Genomic DNA, 13,836 nt, shown 5'->3' with positions numbered 1-13,836 from the left:
CAAGGTAGTCGTCATAAGGATCAAATTTCCAAAATCACTTATCAAATTATACTGTTGGTTGGATAAGTTTTGCAGGAATTCAAAAATGTTTAGAGAGAGGGAAAGCTAGAGAGAGTGGAAACTCTACGCCCGACCAAGGGTGGCCACGTCGTCGGTCATTGGTCATCGACATCGATGAACTTTGGGGGAACAAGATTTTTATGGTAAGCGAAACACCAGAGGGAAAGAGAATCGTGGTATGTGGTGAGATCACAATGTCGGAAAAGCAATGCAACCGATTTCAATATGATAAGACAGACAAGATGGGGTAGGTTTGACAACATGGGTAGGTTTTAAGGATTCCACGACAACAACAAGGTAAGGTCTGAGGATGGTCTGGGTCCGGGTGCGCATGAGTTGAAAGGCACGGTGAATTTATATTTACCAACATACCAAATGATATATCCCATAAAGAACTAAAAACGACTTTCTTAAACCTTGATGTTCCGATTATTAACCAAGTGTTAATCATTGCGATAAATAAATAATAATAATGTTATAGGTTTATAATGAAGCATAATTAACTTCTTCTTTTTCTGGTATAAGAAGCATAATTAACTTGATATGATGTATATAATATTAATTTGATAATGCAATTAATTAGAAAGGAGAATAAATTAATTGATGTTACATGAAAAAATATAAAGTGAGATTCATTCTAACATTTCTTTTTAGCTAATGTGACATTTAATATAGAAAATCATAAATATTATGGTACCAACGAACGATGGATCTAGCGGAAGAGAATAGACTTTCACAGTGCATGGAACTAATGTTTGAATTTTACTTAAAAGAGGCATTACTTAAAGGAGGCATTCCTATTTATGCATGACGTGCCTCACAAAGTAATACCTTCCATAGAGGGAACATAGGGGAAAAAAAATATCATAGTAGTGCATTGCTAATAATAATGTTAAATGCATTTTCGTATTTTTTACGATTTTTCAAGGATCATATTTATTATGATTTTTTAAGGATGCATTGTTAAAACTCTCACATTGAGTAGATAAAATTATAAGGTTATCTCGTTTAATGGATTAGTTTTTTGGTTGAACTCTTATTGATTTAAGTTCAATAAATTGTGTTTACATTGAAAGTTATACATAAATATGGTTGAACTCATAAGTTCTACTCCTAAGGTTGGAGTATTAAGGTCGGATTCCCCACTTTTCCTAACATCAAAAGTTATACAATATAATTGAGATCGAAAGTTATACAATATAATTGAGTTATTTAAAAATGAGTAGTGATATTTGAACAACTCATTTTAGACAACTTATGTGACAACTTTTTTCTCTCTCTTTTAATTGGTCAAAAACAATGGAGAGAGAGAGAGAAAGGAAGAGAGGGAATAAGAGTATAATGTGAGTATGAGAAAGAAAGTTGTCATAAAGTGATTGTACAAATATCATTTCTCTTTAAAAATATGGTTTTTACCATTAAGGTTGGATATTTCCTAACGTTGTGGTATATGGTTTTTACGATTTAAAATAGTATGATGATATAAAATTATTTATTGATAAATAATTGATGAGCCGTATTTAATAAATTTGTATGAAGCGTCAAGTTTAAGAGATTGAATGAGTACAAAATACTATCGCTAAAAGATTATACTCCATCCGTCCCGGTATATCTGAGTCAGTTTAGTTTTTCACACAGATTAAGAAAAATGTATAAATAAAGGGGAAAGTGTAATATATTGAATTGAGAATGATGAAAGTAGTATTAATTAAAGTTATATTGTATTGAGAATGATGAAAGTTGTATTGAAAATTGAAATGACTCAGTTATTTTGGGACACTTTTTTTTAGTAAATGAGTCAGATATTACGGGACGGGTGGAGTAAATGAATAACTTATACGACACAAAATTGGATTTATTTTTTTTTTTTTTAAGACAAAATTGCAAGTTTTAACGTGCGTACTGCGTAGACGTGGAGGAACATAAGTCTCATGCATATGTCGTCACCATCATATTCTCTGTTCTCCGTGACCCGTGTAGTCATGCAGTTCAATTTCAAGTTTTCTCATTTATCATTATTACAGTAAATTTTAAAATAATGTCTCTAAAATCCATTAAACCAGGAGTCTTTTCAACACCACAGCTATCTATAATTGACCTGAATTATTGACAAAATTTTAAGACACATATGTATCATTGCATTTATTTCAAAAAAAACATGTATCATTGCATCTCTCATTAACTTTACAACAATAATAAATGAATATTTCTAAATTATACAAACTCATTTAACATTTAATTATCTTTATATCTTTCATCTAAGTTAAGATTATCATCATATCTCTCATCTGAGTTAAGATTTTCTTCATTCGTTAAAAATAAATGGATAATCGTCCCGTGAGCATAGCTCAGTTGGTATGACAATGCATTATTATATGCAGGGGCCGAGTTTCGAACCCCGGACACCCCACTTATTCACCTTATAAGGTGAATTCTTGCCACTAGGTTACCTGACCAAAAAAAAATGGATAATCTCGTTTGGTGAAAGATAAATACTCCTCCGGTCCTATTTAAAAGAAATATTTTACTTTTTTGATTCATTGCATAAATGATGTATTTGGTCTATATTTTAGACAAGATACATTAATTACTCAATGAATCTAAAAAGTCAAAAAAAAATATACTCCCTCCGTTTCGGCTAATACTTTGGTGACATAATGTCACCGTGACATTAAATCTGGGCCACACAAAGAGTTGTGTTGTGTGGCCCAGATGTGTTGTATGAGTGACATTAAATCTGGGTCACACAAAGGTGTGTGTTGTGTGGCTCAGATTTAATGTCACGGTGACATTATGTCACCAAAGTGCCACCCCTCCGTTTCAAAATGAGTGTCGTTTTAGGTGTTTACACACATATTAAGAAATGCAATGATTAAGAGAAAGAGAATGGTTATTTTACCAAATTATCCTTATTAACTATTGGTTAGTTTTAATAGTTATACTTTTGAAGTAGTGTGCAGAGTATTAATTGGAGGGTACAATTGAAAAAAAAAAGTTATTATTGCATTGGAAACTGAAAACGACACTCATTTTGAAACAATTTTTTTTTGGCTAAAACGACACTCATTTTGAAACGGAGGGAGTAGTAAATAGAACCGTAGGGAGTACTGTAATAATGATGAGAGAAAAAAATTAAATAATGGGTCCTACACTAAGTGGGTCCCACTATTATTATTTATTTTCACATGTTTTTGTGTCTTTATATTTTCAAATAGAAGAAATAGAGAGACTAATAAATTGAGGGGTTAATTATGTTTCTAGTCCCTATAAAATAGCGACCTTGTAAGTTTAGTCCCTACTTAATTTTAATAGCATTTTTAGTCCCTAATTTTGTTTTTCTGCACTGAGTATTAGTCCCTACTCAATTCAAATTTGTTTAATTTATGCTTAAACTCTTAAATTTTTGAACAATTTTTTGCAGACATGTTTAGAACATTACTAAAAGTTCGTCCGCAAAAAATTATCGCAGAATTTGATTTCTACATCCAGATTTTATTACTTTTTATCTTTAACTTTTGTCGTTTTAAAAAATTCATATTTAATTCATTTCATGTCAGAAAATTCTAAATTTTAGTAAACGAACCTTTCATAGTGTTCTAATCTTGTCTCAAAAAAATCGTTCAAAAATTTAAGAGTTTAAGGATAATTAATCAAACTTTGTTTTAGCAGGGACTAAAATTATAATTTTTTTTATAGGGACTAAAAATGCTATTAAAATTAAGTAGGGACTAAACTTACAAGGTCGCTATTTTATAGGGACTAGAAACATAATTAACCCTAAATTGAGAGAATCTTGACTCCTCTGCTCCTATCAAATTTTCCTCTCTTTTGGATACAAATATCAATTGTTGCATTAATAACTTATAATTCCTTCTGTCACTATTATAAACAAAAATCAACTTTTTAGGTTCATTCATTAAATGATGTATTTAGTATATATTATTGACTAAATACATCATTTAATGGATGAACCTAAAAAGTTGATTTTTGCTTATAATAGTGACTGAATTGGAACCTTATTATTACCAAAGTTGATCAATGCAAATGTTATTTCTTTTTGCAATATAAGTAAGATATTAGCTAACTGAATCTCACAATAAATTGCAAGTGTATCATTGTAAGAATATTTTTATCTATAGTTGCTAAAGATATAACAGAAGATGACTCCAACAGTACTTATAATGATGCAACCATAAACATGAGCTGAATTTCAAATCAAATTATACATACGTAAGGAAAAAATATTTTTTGAGGAGGGGATTTTAATAGTCATGTGAGTAGTGAATATTGGTTATGAGAGTATACGAGCATCTTATTACATTCAAAAGTGGAGTGCAAAAAGAACTACTTTTTGTTAGGAAATAAAAAGATTTATTTTGATTGTTAAGGCATTATTGGAGAGTTTGGCTTTTTAACAGAATCTTTGTTGTGCATGTAATTATAAGGAAAGTGAATATAAGAGAGTTTGACACGGTCACAAGGATCAAGTGGTGGCACTTTAGGGGTGAAAAATGATATTCCAGTACAAGTAAACCTCATCAAATGATCTGAGAAAAAAGATAAAAGACTCCTTACAAATTGAAATTAAGTCTAATATTCAGTTTGGTCCTACTGAATATTCTTTACACTACTCATGACGTAGTTGAATCCATCTCTAAATGTGATTAAACCATGCTCCATTTTTATATGAATAGCATATAAGAGGCTTATGATTATTATTTTTCCGTTCTCATGGAGTCTGCAGGGAGAATACCAAAAAGATTAAAACGATCTCAATAATGATTGCAACTTTATAGTCAAAGGACGTGTCAGATAACGCCCTAGACAAATCACTGAAACAGTTACATGAACCGTTTCAGTGACTTTGGATGAGAACCAGGCAAGCCCTAGTCTGAAGAATTAAGATGCCGCTGAGTTTGGGAGCAGTCATGGTAGATAGCACTTTGACACTAGGTCTATTGCGGATATGGATGGTGTATTTGTTTGTCCTAGTTGTATGGAAGCAACTTTTATTTAATGTGACATCAAATATTACAATGGTTGAAAAAATAAATTTATTGCTCACTCCATAAAATGAAGTGTTTAAAATTTTAGATTTGAATATGGTTGATATTATACTCCATATATTAAAATTTGTTGAAACTTTAATTTGTTATAGAAACCGGTATTGATGTTCTTGAGGTTTGTAGTCTTTTTAGTGTGAAATGAAGTGGAACGTGTTCATAAATATGCTAGCAATGTGTTTCCGTATTTGGTGAGATTTGGACTTCATTTGACACAGCAAATGGTTAGAATATGCATCACTGCCCAGCGCTTACCAGTTTTCTAGTAACATAAATTTCATTGTTTAATTTTGCATGGTTCTAATACTAGACTAGAAGGATGTATAAAAAAAAAGTGTTGGTTTAAATAGTAGATTGTGTTATAAGTGCATAAAAGTATTTGGTTTAAGTTTTGTTTGATTTTCAATGGAGGAGGTATAAGGAGTGCCTTAATCCACCCAGCTATCGGTAGAGCGCCTTAATCCACCCTAGAAATAGCCATTAGTATGGCCCACCTCGCAATAAAAGCACCAATTGTTAGGGATGGTTGTTCAATAGGCCGCTCAAATTGTTCACATTTTATGAAAAAGCCAATCGTTGGTTACGATCAGATTGAAGTTTACACACAAAATTGCTAATAAGAAATTACCACCCGATTAGTTCAAGGGTTTGTGAGTAATCCAATGAGCCTATTGAGCAACCATCATTGTCAGGACTTAAATACGAAAAAAAATTCAACATAAGAAGCACCAAAAAGCAACACTAATTCAATGTTAGGTATCAAGTACTTTCATAAAAGTACATACAAAATGTCACTCCTTTGATAATAGCCTTGAAACCAACATGTTCGTAGATAAGTGAACCCTTAATCTCCACTCATATTTATGATTAGACAGGATTTGTTACATTTTATCTTTCCATTACTATAGTTTTGAAGAGGTTTTTTTTTTTTGTTACAACGTTTTGAAAAGTTTTTAAGTGTATAAAGAATTATCAAATATCACATTATTACATTAGATAATGAAAAAATAGAGGGTAAAAAATGGAGAGTATTACTTTTCCCACTCTATGCCTTTCCTCGCACGCCCTATTTTTTTTCCAAAATTACCCTCGGAGTTTTTCGGATTTTATAATCCGGAATGATGTTTTTCCAGAATTTTTTTGATTTTAAGCTTTCTATTGATGTGGAATTGGTTATGTACAAACTACAGATTTTAAAAATAACGGCGCACTTAACATTTATGGAGAGAGGTATATTCTGCAATATGATTTTAAATATAATATGAATGATATTACTGAGTTGTCTTTCTTAATTTCTTTCTTCCAAAGGCATCAGCACTGAATGAAGTTTTCAAATACTTGTTAGGTCATGATTCTAATGCTTTGAAGTGAGTATTGAAACTTTACTTGTCTCATTCATCACAAGAGTTATGGATATGTCAACTTCATACTTTGAGCATTGTTATGTAGAGAAATAAGTACTCCAACACCGGGTTCCAAGGATTTATTCTTCCCGACAAAATATCCCAACCATTTTTTATGCAATTCAAAGCTTGTTTCTGGAAAAAAGTATTGGTCATACTAGAGAAATCCTCCATATAATCACATTCCGGATTACAAAATCCGAATTGTTTAACGTATTCCGGATTATGTAATCCGGAAACATCATTTTTCACCCTATTTGTTGACTTTCAACGTGAGTTACGGATTTTTCCGGATTTTGTAATCCGGAAAGCTCAAAAAATAGGGCGCGTTACATGATTTTTCGGATTACATAATCCGAAAACCCCCCAAACACCCTTTTTTCATGGTGCTAATGCAATCCGGATTCTATATTCCTGAATGCACCAGCACCAAATTTTTCATATGTAACAAATCTTCTAAAATTCTATGTACATCTAAACTCTTAGAACCAGGACAAACTTTAAAAGTAAGAGTCCTTAACGATGTTGAATTTGCAAGTACGAACTGTATCAAACTCATTGCATGCTGAGAAATTCTACATGCTTTAACATGGATATTCACCATCTGCAGATTATTAAGGCAATCACTACTGCATTCCAACTCTTCTGAATGATCCGACACTTGTACGGTAGAAACATCGATGTAACTCTGAAGTGTAAACATTAAAGTGTCAAAATACAACAATAAGAAATAAGCTAAGAAGCTTAGGTAATCATGTTTACATGTATAATAAGTTCAACCAAGTCATGAGCACATTGGAGTGCACTAACAATATACAAAAGTTCTCTTCTATCATTTGCTCCATGATTTTTACACCAAAAATTCAAAATTCCATCATTTATACTTTTTTTCATGGTGCTAATGCAATCCGGATTCTATAATCTGGAATGCACAAGGGCATTTTTGGAAAATTTACAGGGCGCGGGAGAAGACCATAGGGTGGGAAAAGTAATACTCCTATTTATATGGACACCAAAGAAGTTTAAAGGAGATCTAGGATTCAACTTCTGCTCTAAGCGATTCACTCCTCCCCTAACAAATCAACCACAAATATTTGCCTATTATTTGAAGTAGGTATGTAAATAGGCTTTCAGGCCAGGTGTGTGCGTATCTCTATATATATATATATATATATATATATATATATATATATATATATATATATGAAAATGGATTTCCATGCCTCAAAGTTAGTCTCTAACTTAAAACTAAAGAATGTGTTGATTTCGGCCAAAAAATAATAATTAATAACTTAAATAAACTTATAGAGGAGATAGCTACTTCACTTCCAACAATGACCAGCAAAACGACATAATGAGGGTCATGGTATATATGGACTTGCTAACAAGTACCCCCCCCCCCCCCCCCCCCCCCCCCCCCCCACACACACACACACACGCGCACATATGATTGTAACACACGTACCCTACAATGCACAAGAAGACAAACTTCTTTAGCATCATCAAGTTAATTATCTGTTTTTTAAGTTAGCACTCACTTTATTAGCATGCATCACCCATGTACTATGTTCTTACATGAGTTGTCAGATACTACAACAAACAAACGAAACACAAGCAAACAAAATCTATGTCATCAAAATCCCCACTTCATTTTATTAAATTCTAGTACGAACAAAATTTTACAAGATCAAATCATTTTGGTCTAAGTACCAAAGTAACAAAACTAATCCAATGAAAATGATCCAAACATGATCTTGTAATGTGCATTAAAAAAAAAAAAACTGAATTCTTTTTCCCTCTCAAAATTCTATCCTGATTGTACCCTTGTTTTTGTATTCAACATGTGGGAAAAAAAAAGTGGGGATTTAAATCCTGCAATAGGTCATATAAATGACCAATTAATGAACGAGAAAGCCAAGCAATGAACACTGTTGTCTTCAGCATGCACTTTCCACGCGACGGCTTGATCATATGAAGCATGTCGCCCCATTGTTGACATGCAGATCCCAGCTGGCATACAAGCAAACCCCTGAACCAAAAAAATGCATGCAACAATTCAGCCATCTACTTTAAGAGCATAGCGTGTTGTTTAAAACAAATTTGAGGTTGTAACGATAAAAAAAAACTAATGATGCCAAACTCGAGGATATTACCTGCTGCATTAACTTCGCAAAATATGCAATCAAATTCTTGCGTGCAGATTCATCAAATATTTTGTCCAGTGTGATATCCTGTAGAGCCACTAGAGTTGTTTCCAACATGTCAAGGCCAGCCTGGTTAGCAAAGATGAATACGGGCACTTGCTGCAAAACCAAACAGGATAGAGAAGTTACATTAAAATCTTTGAAGGACTATATCATTTATACACTTCCAGATTCAATTGTACCCTAAAATGAGATCATGGACATACCTTCAAAGAGCAGCATAAAATAGCATCTGGATGATGCCACAAATGTTTCAGTAGCATATCACCAATAAGAGAATCAGATCTCAGCAGTTGCGCCCCCAGATAATGACTGCTTTCAGACAAGAGATATAGAAAGAGAGGTGAATAGAGAATCATGTTAGAAACTTTGAAAGAGAACATTAGAGATTCATGCACACTTTACCTATAGCTCTGGCAGATCCATTGAGCTAGTGTAAGTGCTTCTGGAGTGCCAGGGGAGAGTTTTGCTCCACCAGAAGTGTTAACGCTGGATGGAGATATAGCCGTTGCAACCGCCTGCACAGCGGAAACTACACGCCGGACATACTGACGTGCCATGGCTGCAACATTATCCTGCAAACCGCTCTCAAAAGGAAACTGGAAGGCAACAGTCAACGCACATCGATTGTTAGAACACGATGCATCTCCGTTAGCATGAGCTGTTGCCTGGCTTACTTCAAGACCAGATGTCAAATCCAAGGTTCGATTTGCTGCTGTTATGTTCTTTGTATCACCCTGAAACACAATATGACGTCAACTAGATTACTATGCTTCATATATGAACGGTACCGGTTAGAGAAAAATCAAATACAAAGAAACGTGACTCAACTGGTTGAGAATTCAACAGGACAATGCGGAAACCAGAAGGCACCAAGGGAGCATCTTCTGGGAACATGTCATCAATTGGAGCAAATATGAGCTCGGAACAAGCCCCCACAGCATTCTCATCAATTCCAGTACATAACTGTTCAAATGATGATGATGGTGATCATAAGAATTACGCAACAAAAAACCAATAAACATGCAGGTAAACAAACCATAACACGGGTAGAGGAAGCACCTGTAAGAGATGAACATCCCTAGAAACAAAAGAATCATCTTGAGCAAGACCTTCAAGGCGGATAATTTCTAGCATCTGGAATTTCAACAGAAATCAGTATAAACCAAATCATAGAAAGTACATAAACCAAATCTTAGCCAAAAGCAAATATGCATCTACCATCATAAAAAGACATGGTCAAGGTCAAGCAAGCAAAAAACTCTCATACCTCTTCATGTTCAATTGTATGTCCAAGAGGCATGATTGCTTGATTGCCGGTGAACCTCGTAGACCTCATTCCAGGATAGCCATAGGAGCCAGCTTTGAGTGATGCAGCAGAAAAGGCATCAACACTAAAATCAGCCCACTCCGAGCGATGCTCCCTCAGAAAGCGAACTAAAACAGCAGGAGTGGTGTTCTGCAAGTAAAGCAAAGTGAAAACTTTCCGTGTAACGATTAGAAGAACTAAATGTAAAATTATAGAAGGACCATTTACTGCACCGTGCCAATGGATTTACGCACTTACTTGGAGTAACATAGAAGCTTTTGCACAGACAATTCCTCCAAGGAGTGAAAGGGAACTTGCTGGATTAGAAGTGCCACTCAAATTCTTGATTGAATTCACTGAAATAGTAACACCCTCGGCACCATCACAGTTCAGAACAGACCAGCCATCATCATTGAATCCATTGACAGCGTCATTGAAACCTCTGCAAGAATGATGTTTAAATTTATTTTTACCAACACAACAGATCATTCTGCAAAAAGCAGGCTGAAATAGGTTTCGAGGCATAAATTTATTTCACGCGACGTACCTGCTCAACCGTTGGCTAAAAGTTCTAAGAACTGCAGGTTGCCGACCCATGCTATACACCACTTCACCACTTGTTTCTTGAGCTACTTGCCTGATATAGCGAAGTGCCTGCACAAAAGCCATAGTATTGATCACATTAGTCTACCAAAGCTTGCAATAGAATCCTACATCGTGAATTAATAATACTATACTGTGCTTACCGCAATTGTCAATCTCTGAGCTACCATTTGCGACGATTCATAGAGCGGCCGCAGCACTTCTGGCACACTCCATGCCTAGAAGAAAATATTAATCATGTTAATTAATGTATATGAAAAGAAAATAAGAATATAGTAGGCATTCTAGCTAATGGTCAAGAACTCAGACCTGCAGGTTTAGGTGGTCTACAATGTGGATGATTGATCCTCCACCTTCACATGGTCGAATCAAGTAGCCACTAGGGAGCATTTCACCCCTCGCAAACTGTGAGGCAGCTGCAGCATTAGGACCAGCACCAGAACCAGACAGTGACCTTTCACAAACCTTCCAAAGTGAAATTATATTAAATCGATGCAGCTAGATATATAATCCCATGCAACAATAGCAATGCATTTGACAACAAACATACTCACCACAACACTGCCGTTTTCCAAATTTGTAGTGTATCTTAGAGTCCAGAAGTCGCGAGCAGCAGCCAGCGTCATTGGAGCATATGTCTGCAGCAAACTAAACGTTTATGCACAAAGCTCAATAAATGATAAATAAAGGATCCTATTCACGTTTGATTCTTCACCTGTGTGTAAACAAGTTCAATTGTTCCTCCATTTCCAGCTGGGAACATTGTGAAAACTTCTGAACTCCGACAATCACGATACCAAGTTGGGCGATCTTTTAAGATCTCCACAATCTATTGAAATTTTTCAGCAATTCAAAATTCAGATAGCTTACAAACTTCATAAATAATATCAAAAGAAATTACTGAAAATATCCATCCATATGTCCCCTTTTTAATTACCTTAGTAGGTTCTAAACTAACAAGACCACAGGCTCGAGCTGCCACTCCGTTGCCACCTTGAGAAATGGCAAATATCCCAACCGAATCCGGACCAGGCTAACAAACAATGGTTGAAAGTAAATATAGTATGAGATATTGGTGGAAGGAAATTTACCTCCATGTCATAATCATCACAATATCAAAATTGTAAAAGCAAAAACCAATTGTCCACTAGAAGCATGATTCTCTACCTTCATCCCAGGCATCTGGACCCAATCGACAGCAGTTCCTGTAGCCTTTGAAAGGAACTCTGCCAATGTCTCCTCCGCAATTGATAGGAATCTGCAAAGATCAATCAAAGAAAGCTCAACAAGCGAAATAAATAAAATAAAATAAAATAAAAAGCACTCAAATCAAGAACTTCAAAATTACCCAGCAGGGCTATTAGCATCTCTCAATGAATTCATAGGAGCAGCAGCCGCAGAATCAACGCCACTACCGTCAGCATTTGGAGCTGCTGGGGTCTGCAATGACATGACAGTAAGTAACAACACAAATTAACATTTGAAATAATTCAAATCATATCATACAACAACTACATGCCTTAATCAAACAATGACAATTATCAATTTGCAAAGAAAAAAACCATAATAATGAATGAAAATGAACAATGATGGGGCTTACAGTGTGTAATTGCTGGCGCATAAACCCATTCTCATTCACCAGCTGTGAAACCTGCTTCTGCAGCCTCTCATTTTCCTCCATCAACAGCTTATTCATCGCAGAAAGTTTCCTGTTCACACTCTGAAGCTGAGAAGCCTCTTTTCTCTGCTTCTCCCTACACCTGCAAACCAAAAAAGCCACAAATCAAATCACAACTAAAAAACCCAAAACTTTTCACACAACACAAATTCAAAACAAAAACAAAGGGTGAATCAGAATCTCTATTACCTCCTATTCTGAAACCAAACCTTGATCTGCTTAGGCTCAATGTTGGCCAAAACCGGGCACTCCCGAATCAGCTGTTGCCTTCTCAATGAACTAGGCTTAGGGCATTCCACATAAACCTTTTCCAAAGCTTCAATCTGTTCAGCAGTGTACCGCACATATTTGCCAGACGAATCAAGGTGTCTCTCAATGCTGTTATCTCTTTGTTGTTGTGCAACAGCCATAGCCATCTTCTTCCTAATCTCAAATTAAAAACCTTAAACAATCACACCCTAAAATAAAACCAAAAGAGGCAACACAACACAACACAATACAATACAATACAATACAACACAACACAAAACACTCTTGAGACCCCAAATAAGGTTTGTGTTTATAGTACACTACACACACAAAATACAAGTACAAATACAAATACAATTACAATTACAATTACAAAGTATCACAGAAACTTGAGAAGTGAAACTGAACTAAACACCAATAGTTCCAACTAGTGAAACATGAAATCCTTGTTCATACAACCTTAAAAACCGTTACTTTTTTTTTCCTCTTCTGGTTTTCAACAAAACCAGTGGCAGCAAATGTTTTTTTGTCTCAAAAAAACCGGAATTTTTTTGCTGTCTTATCTCTAGAAGAAGTAAAAAAAACAGTTTTTTTTTGGACTTGGAAGCTTCTCAACTAAATTTACGCGTTTTTCTTTTATTTGGGCAAAAGCCCAATGTAAAAGCCATAAAAAAAGTCGTAAAAATTTGAACTTTGAACCGACCCTTTTAACTTAAGTACTTCTTCTTCCTCTATGGAGCTTGAGGAAGAAGAAAGAGAAAGATGGTATGAAGAAAAATGAAGTTTTGAACTAGTTGGTAACTATAAGAAGAAACGATGAATGAAGAAAGAAACCCTAAGCTAAGCTTGTTCAAGAACATCAACAACAACAACTACTGAGTTCAAAAAACTTGAAGAGAGAGAAAGATGAGACAGTGATCTGAGCTGAAACAGTGGGAATAAAGTCAGGGAAGAGAGAGAGAAGAGAGAGAGTTTGTATTGCACGCATATCGATTTCTCAAAACAGAGCTTTCTTTTTTAGTTCAACTCATTTACGTAATTGTCCTTGTTGTTTGTTTCTAATGACATGTTACATATCCCTACACTACTCATGTCATTTTCAACATTCACCACCTTTGTTTTTGTGGATGTTTTAAAAATCCAACCGAAAATAGAATGGATGAAAAGTTTAGGTTATGGTTCAATCGATTGAATATTCTTTTAATTATGTTTCCATCGATTGAACCATATTTGAATTAGATGCTTAGCGAATAATCAATAAAAAAGA

At 34.7% G+C, this 13,836-nt stretch overlaps 1 protein-coding gene across 1 annotated transcript; it reads right to left on the bottom strand.

The window, feature by feature from the left end:
• Nucleotides 1-8,156: 8,156 nt before the first annotated feature.
• LOC146950786 (homeobox-leucine zipper protein REVOLUTA-like) lies at nt 8,157-13,557 on the bottom strand. The gene is made up of 18 exons (XM_085746760.1): nt 12,510-13,557; nt 12,243-12,402; nt 11,991-12,082; nt 11,810-11,900; nt 11,580-11,675; nt 11,358-11,471; nt 11,197-11,280; nt 10,952-11,107; nt 10,786-10,860; nt 10,587-10,693; nt 10,298-10,481; nt 10,001-10,189; nt 9,793-9,867; nt 9,562-9,696; nt 9,136-9,467; nt 8,937-9,042; nt 8,680-8,829; nt 8,157-8,555 (listed from the first exon to the last, which is right to left on the bottom strand). The coding sequence occupies exons 1-18, from the start codon at nt 12,734-12,736 to the stop codon at nt 8,409-8,411; spliced, it is 2,520 nt and encodes an 839-aa protein (XP_085602886.1). The 5' UTR covers nt 12,737-13,557; the 3' UTR covers nt 8,157-8,408.
• Nucleotides 13,558-13,836: the final 279 nt, after the last annotated feature.

This window comes from Medicago sativa, chromosome 2, assembly GCF_051527215.1.
Source record: "Medicago sativa cultivar Bolivia chromosome 2, Bolivia_mono, whole genome shotgun sequence".
Classification (NCBI taxonomy): domain Eukaryota; kingdom Viridiplantae; phylum Streptophyta; class Magnoliopsida; order Fabales; family Fabaceae; genus Medicago; species Medicago sativa.
Note: the sequence above shows the minus strand (reverse complement) of the source record. Positions and strands in the feature narration are given on the sequence as shown.

Coding starts and splice junctions, on each gene's coding strand:
- LOC146950786 (XM_085746760.1), bottom strand. CDS start 12,736: ATGGCTATGGCTGTTGCACAACAACAAAGAGATAACAGCATTGAGAGA. Junction 11,676..11,809: donor TCCAGATGCCTGGGATGAAG/GTAGAGAATCAT, acceptor ATTGTTTGTTAG/CCTGGTCCGGATTCGGTTGG. Junction 10,861..10,951: donor TAGACCACCTAAACCTGCAG/GTCTGAGTTCTT, acceptor ATTTTCTTCTAG/GCATGGAGTGTGCCAGAAGT.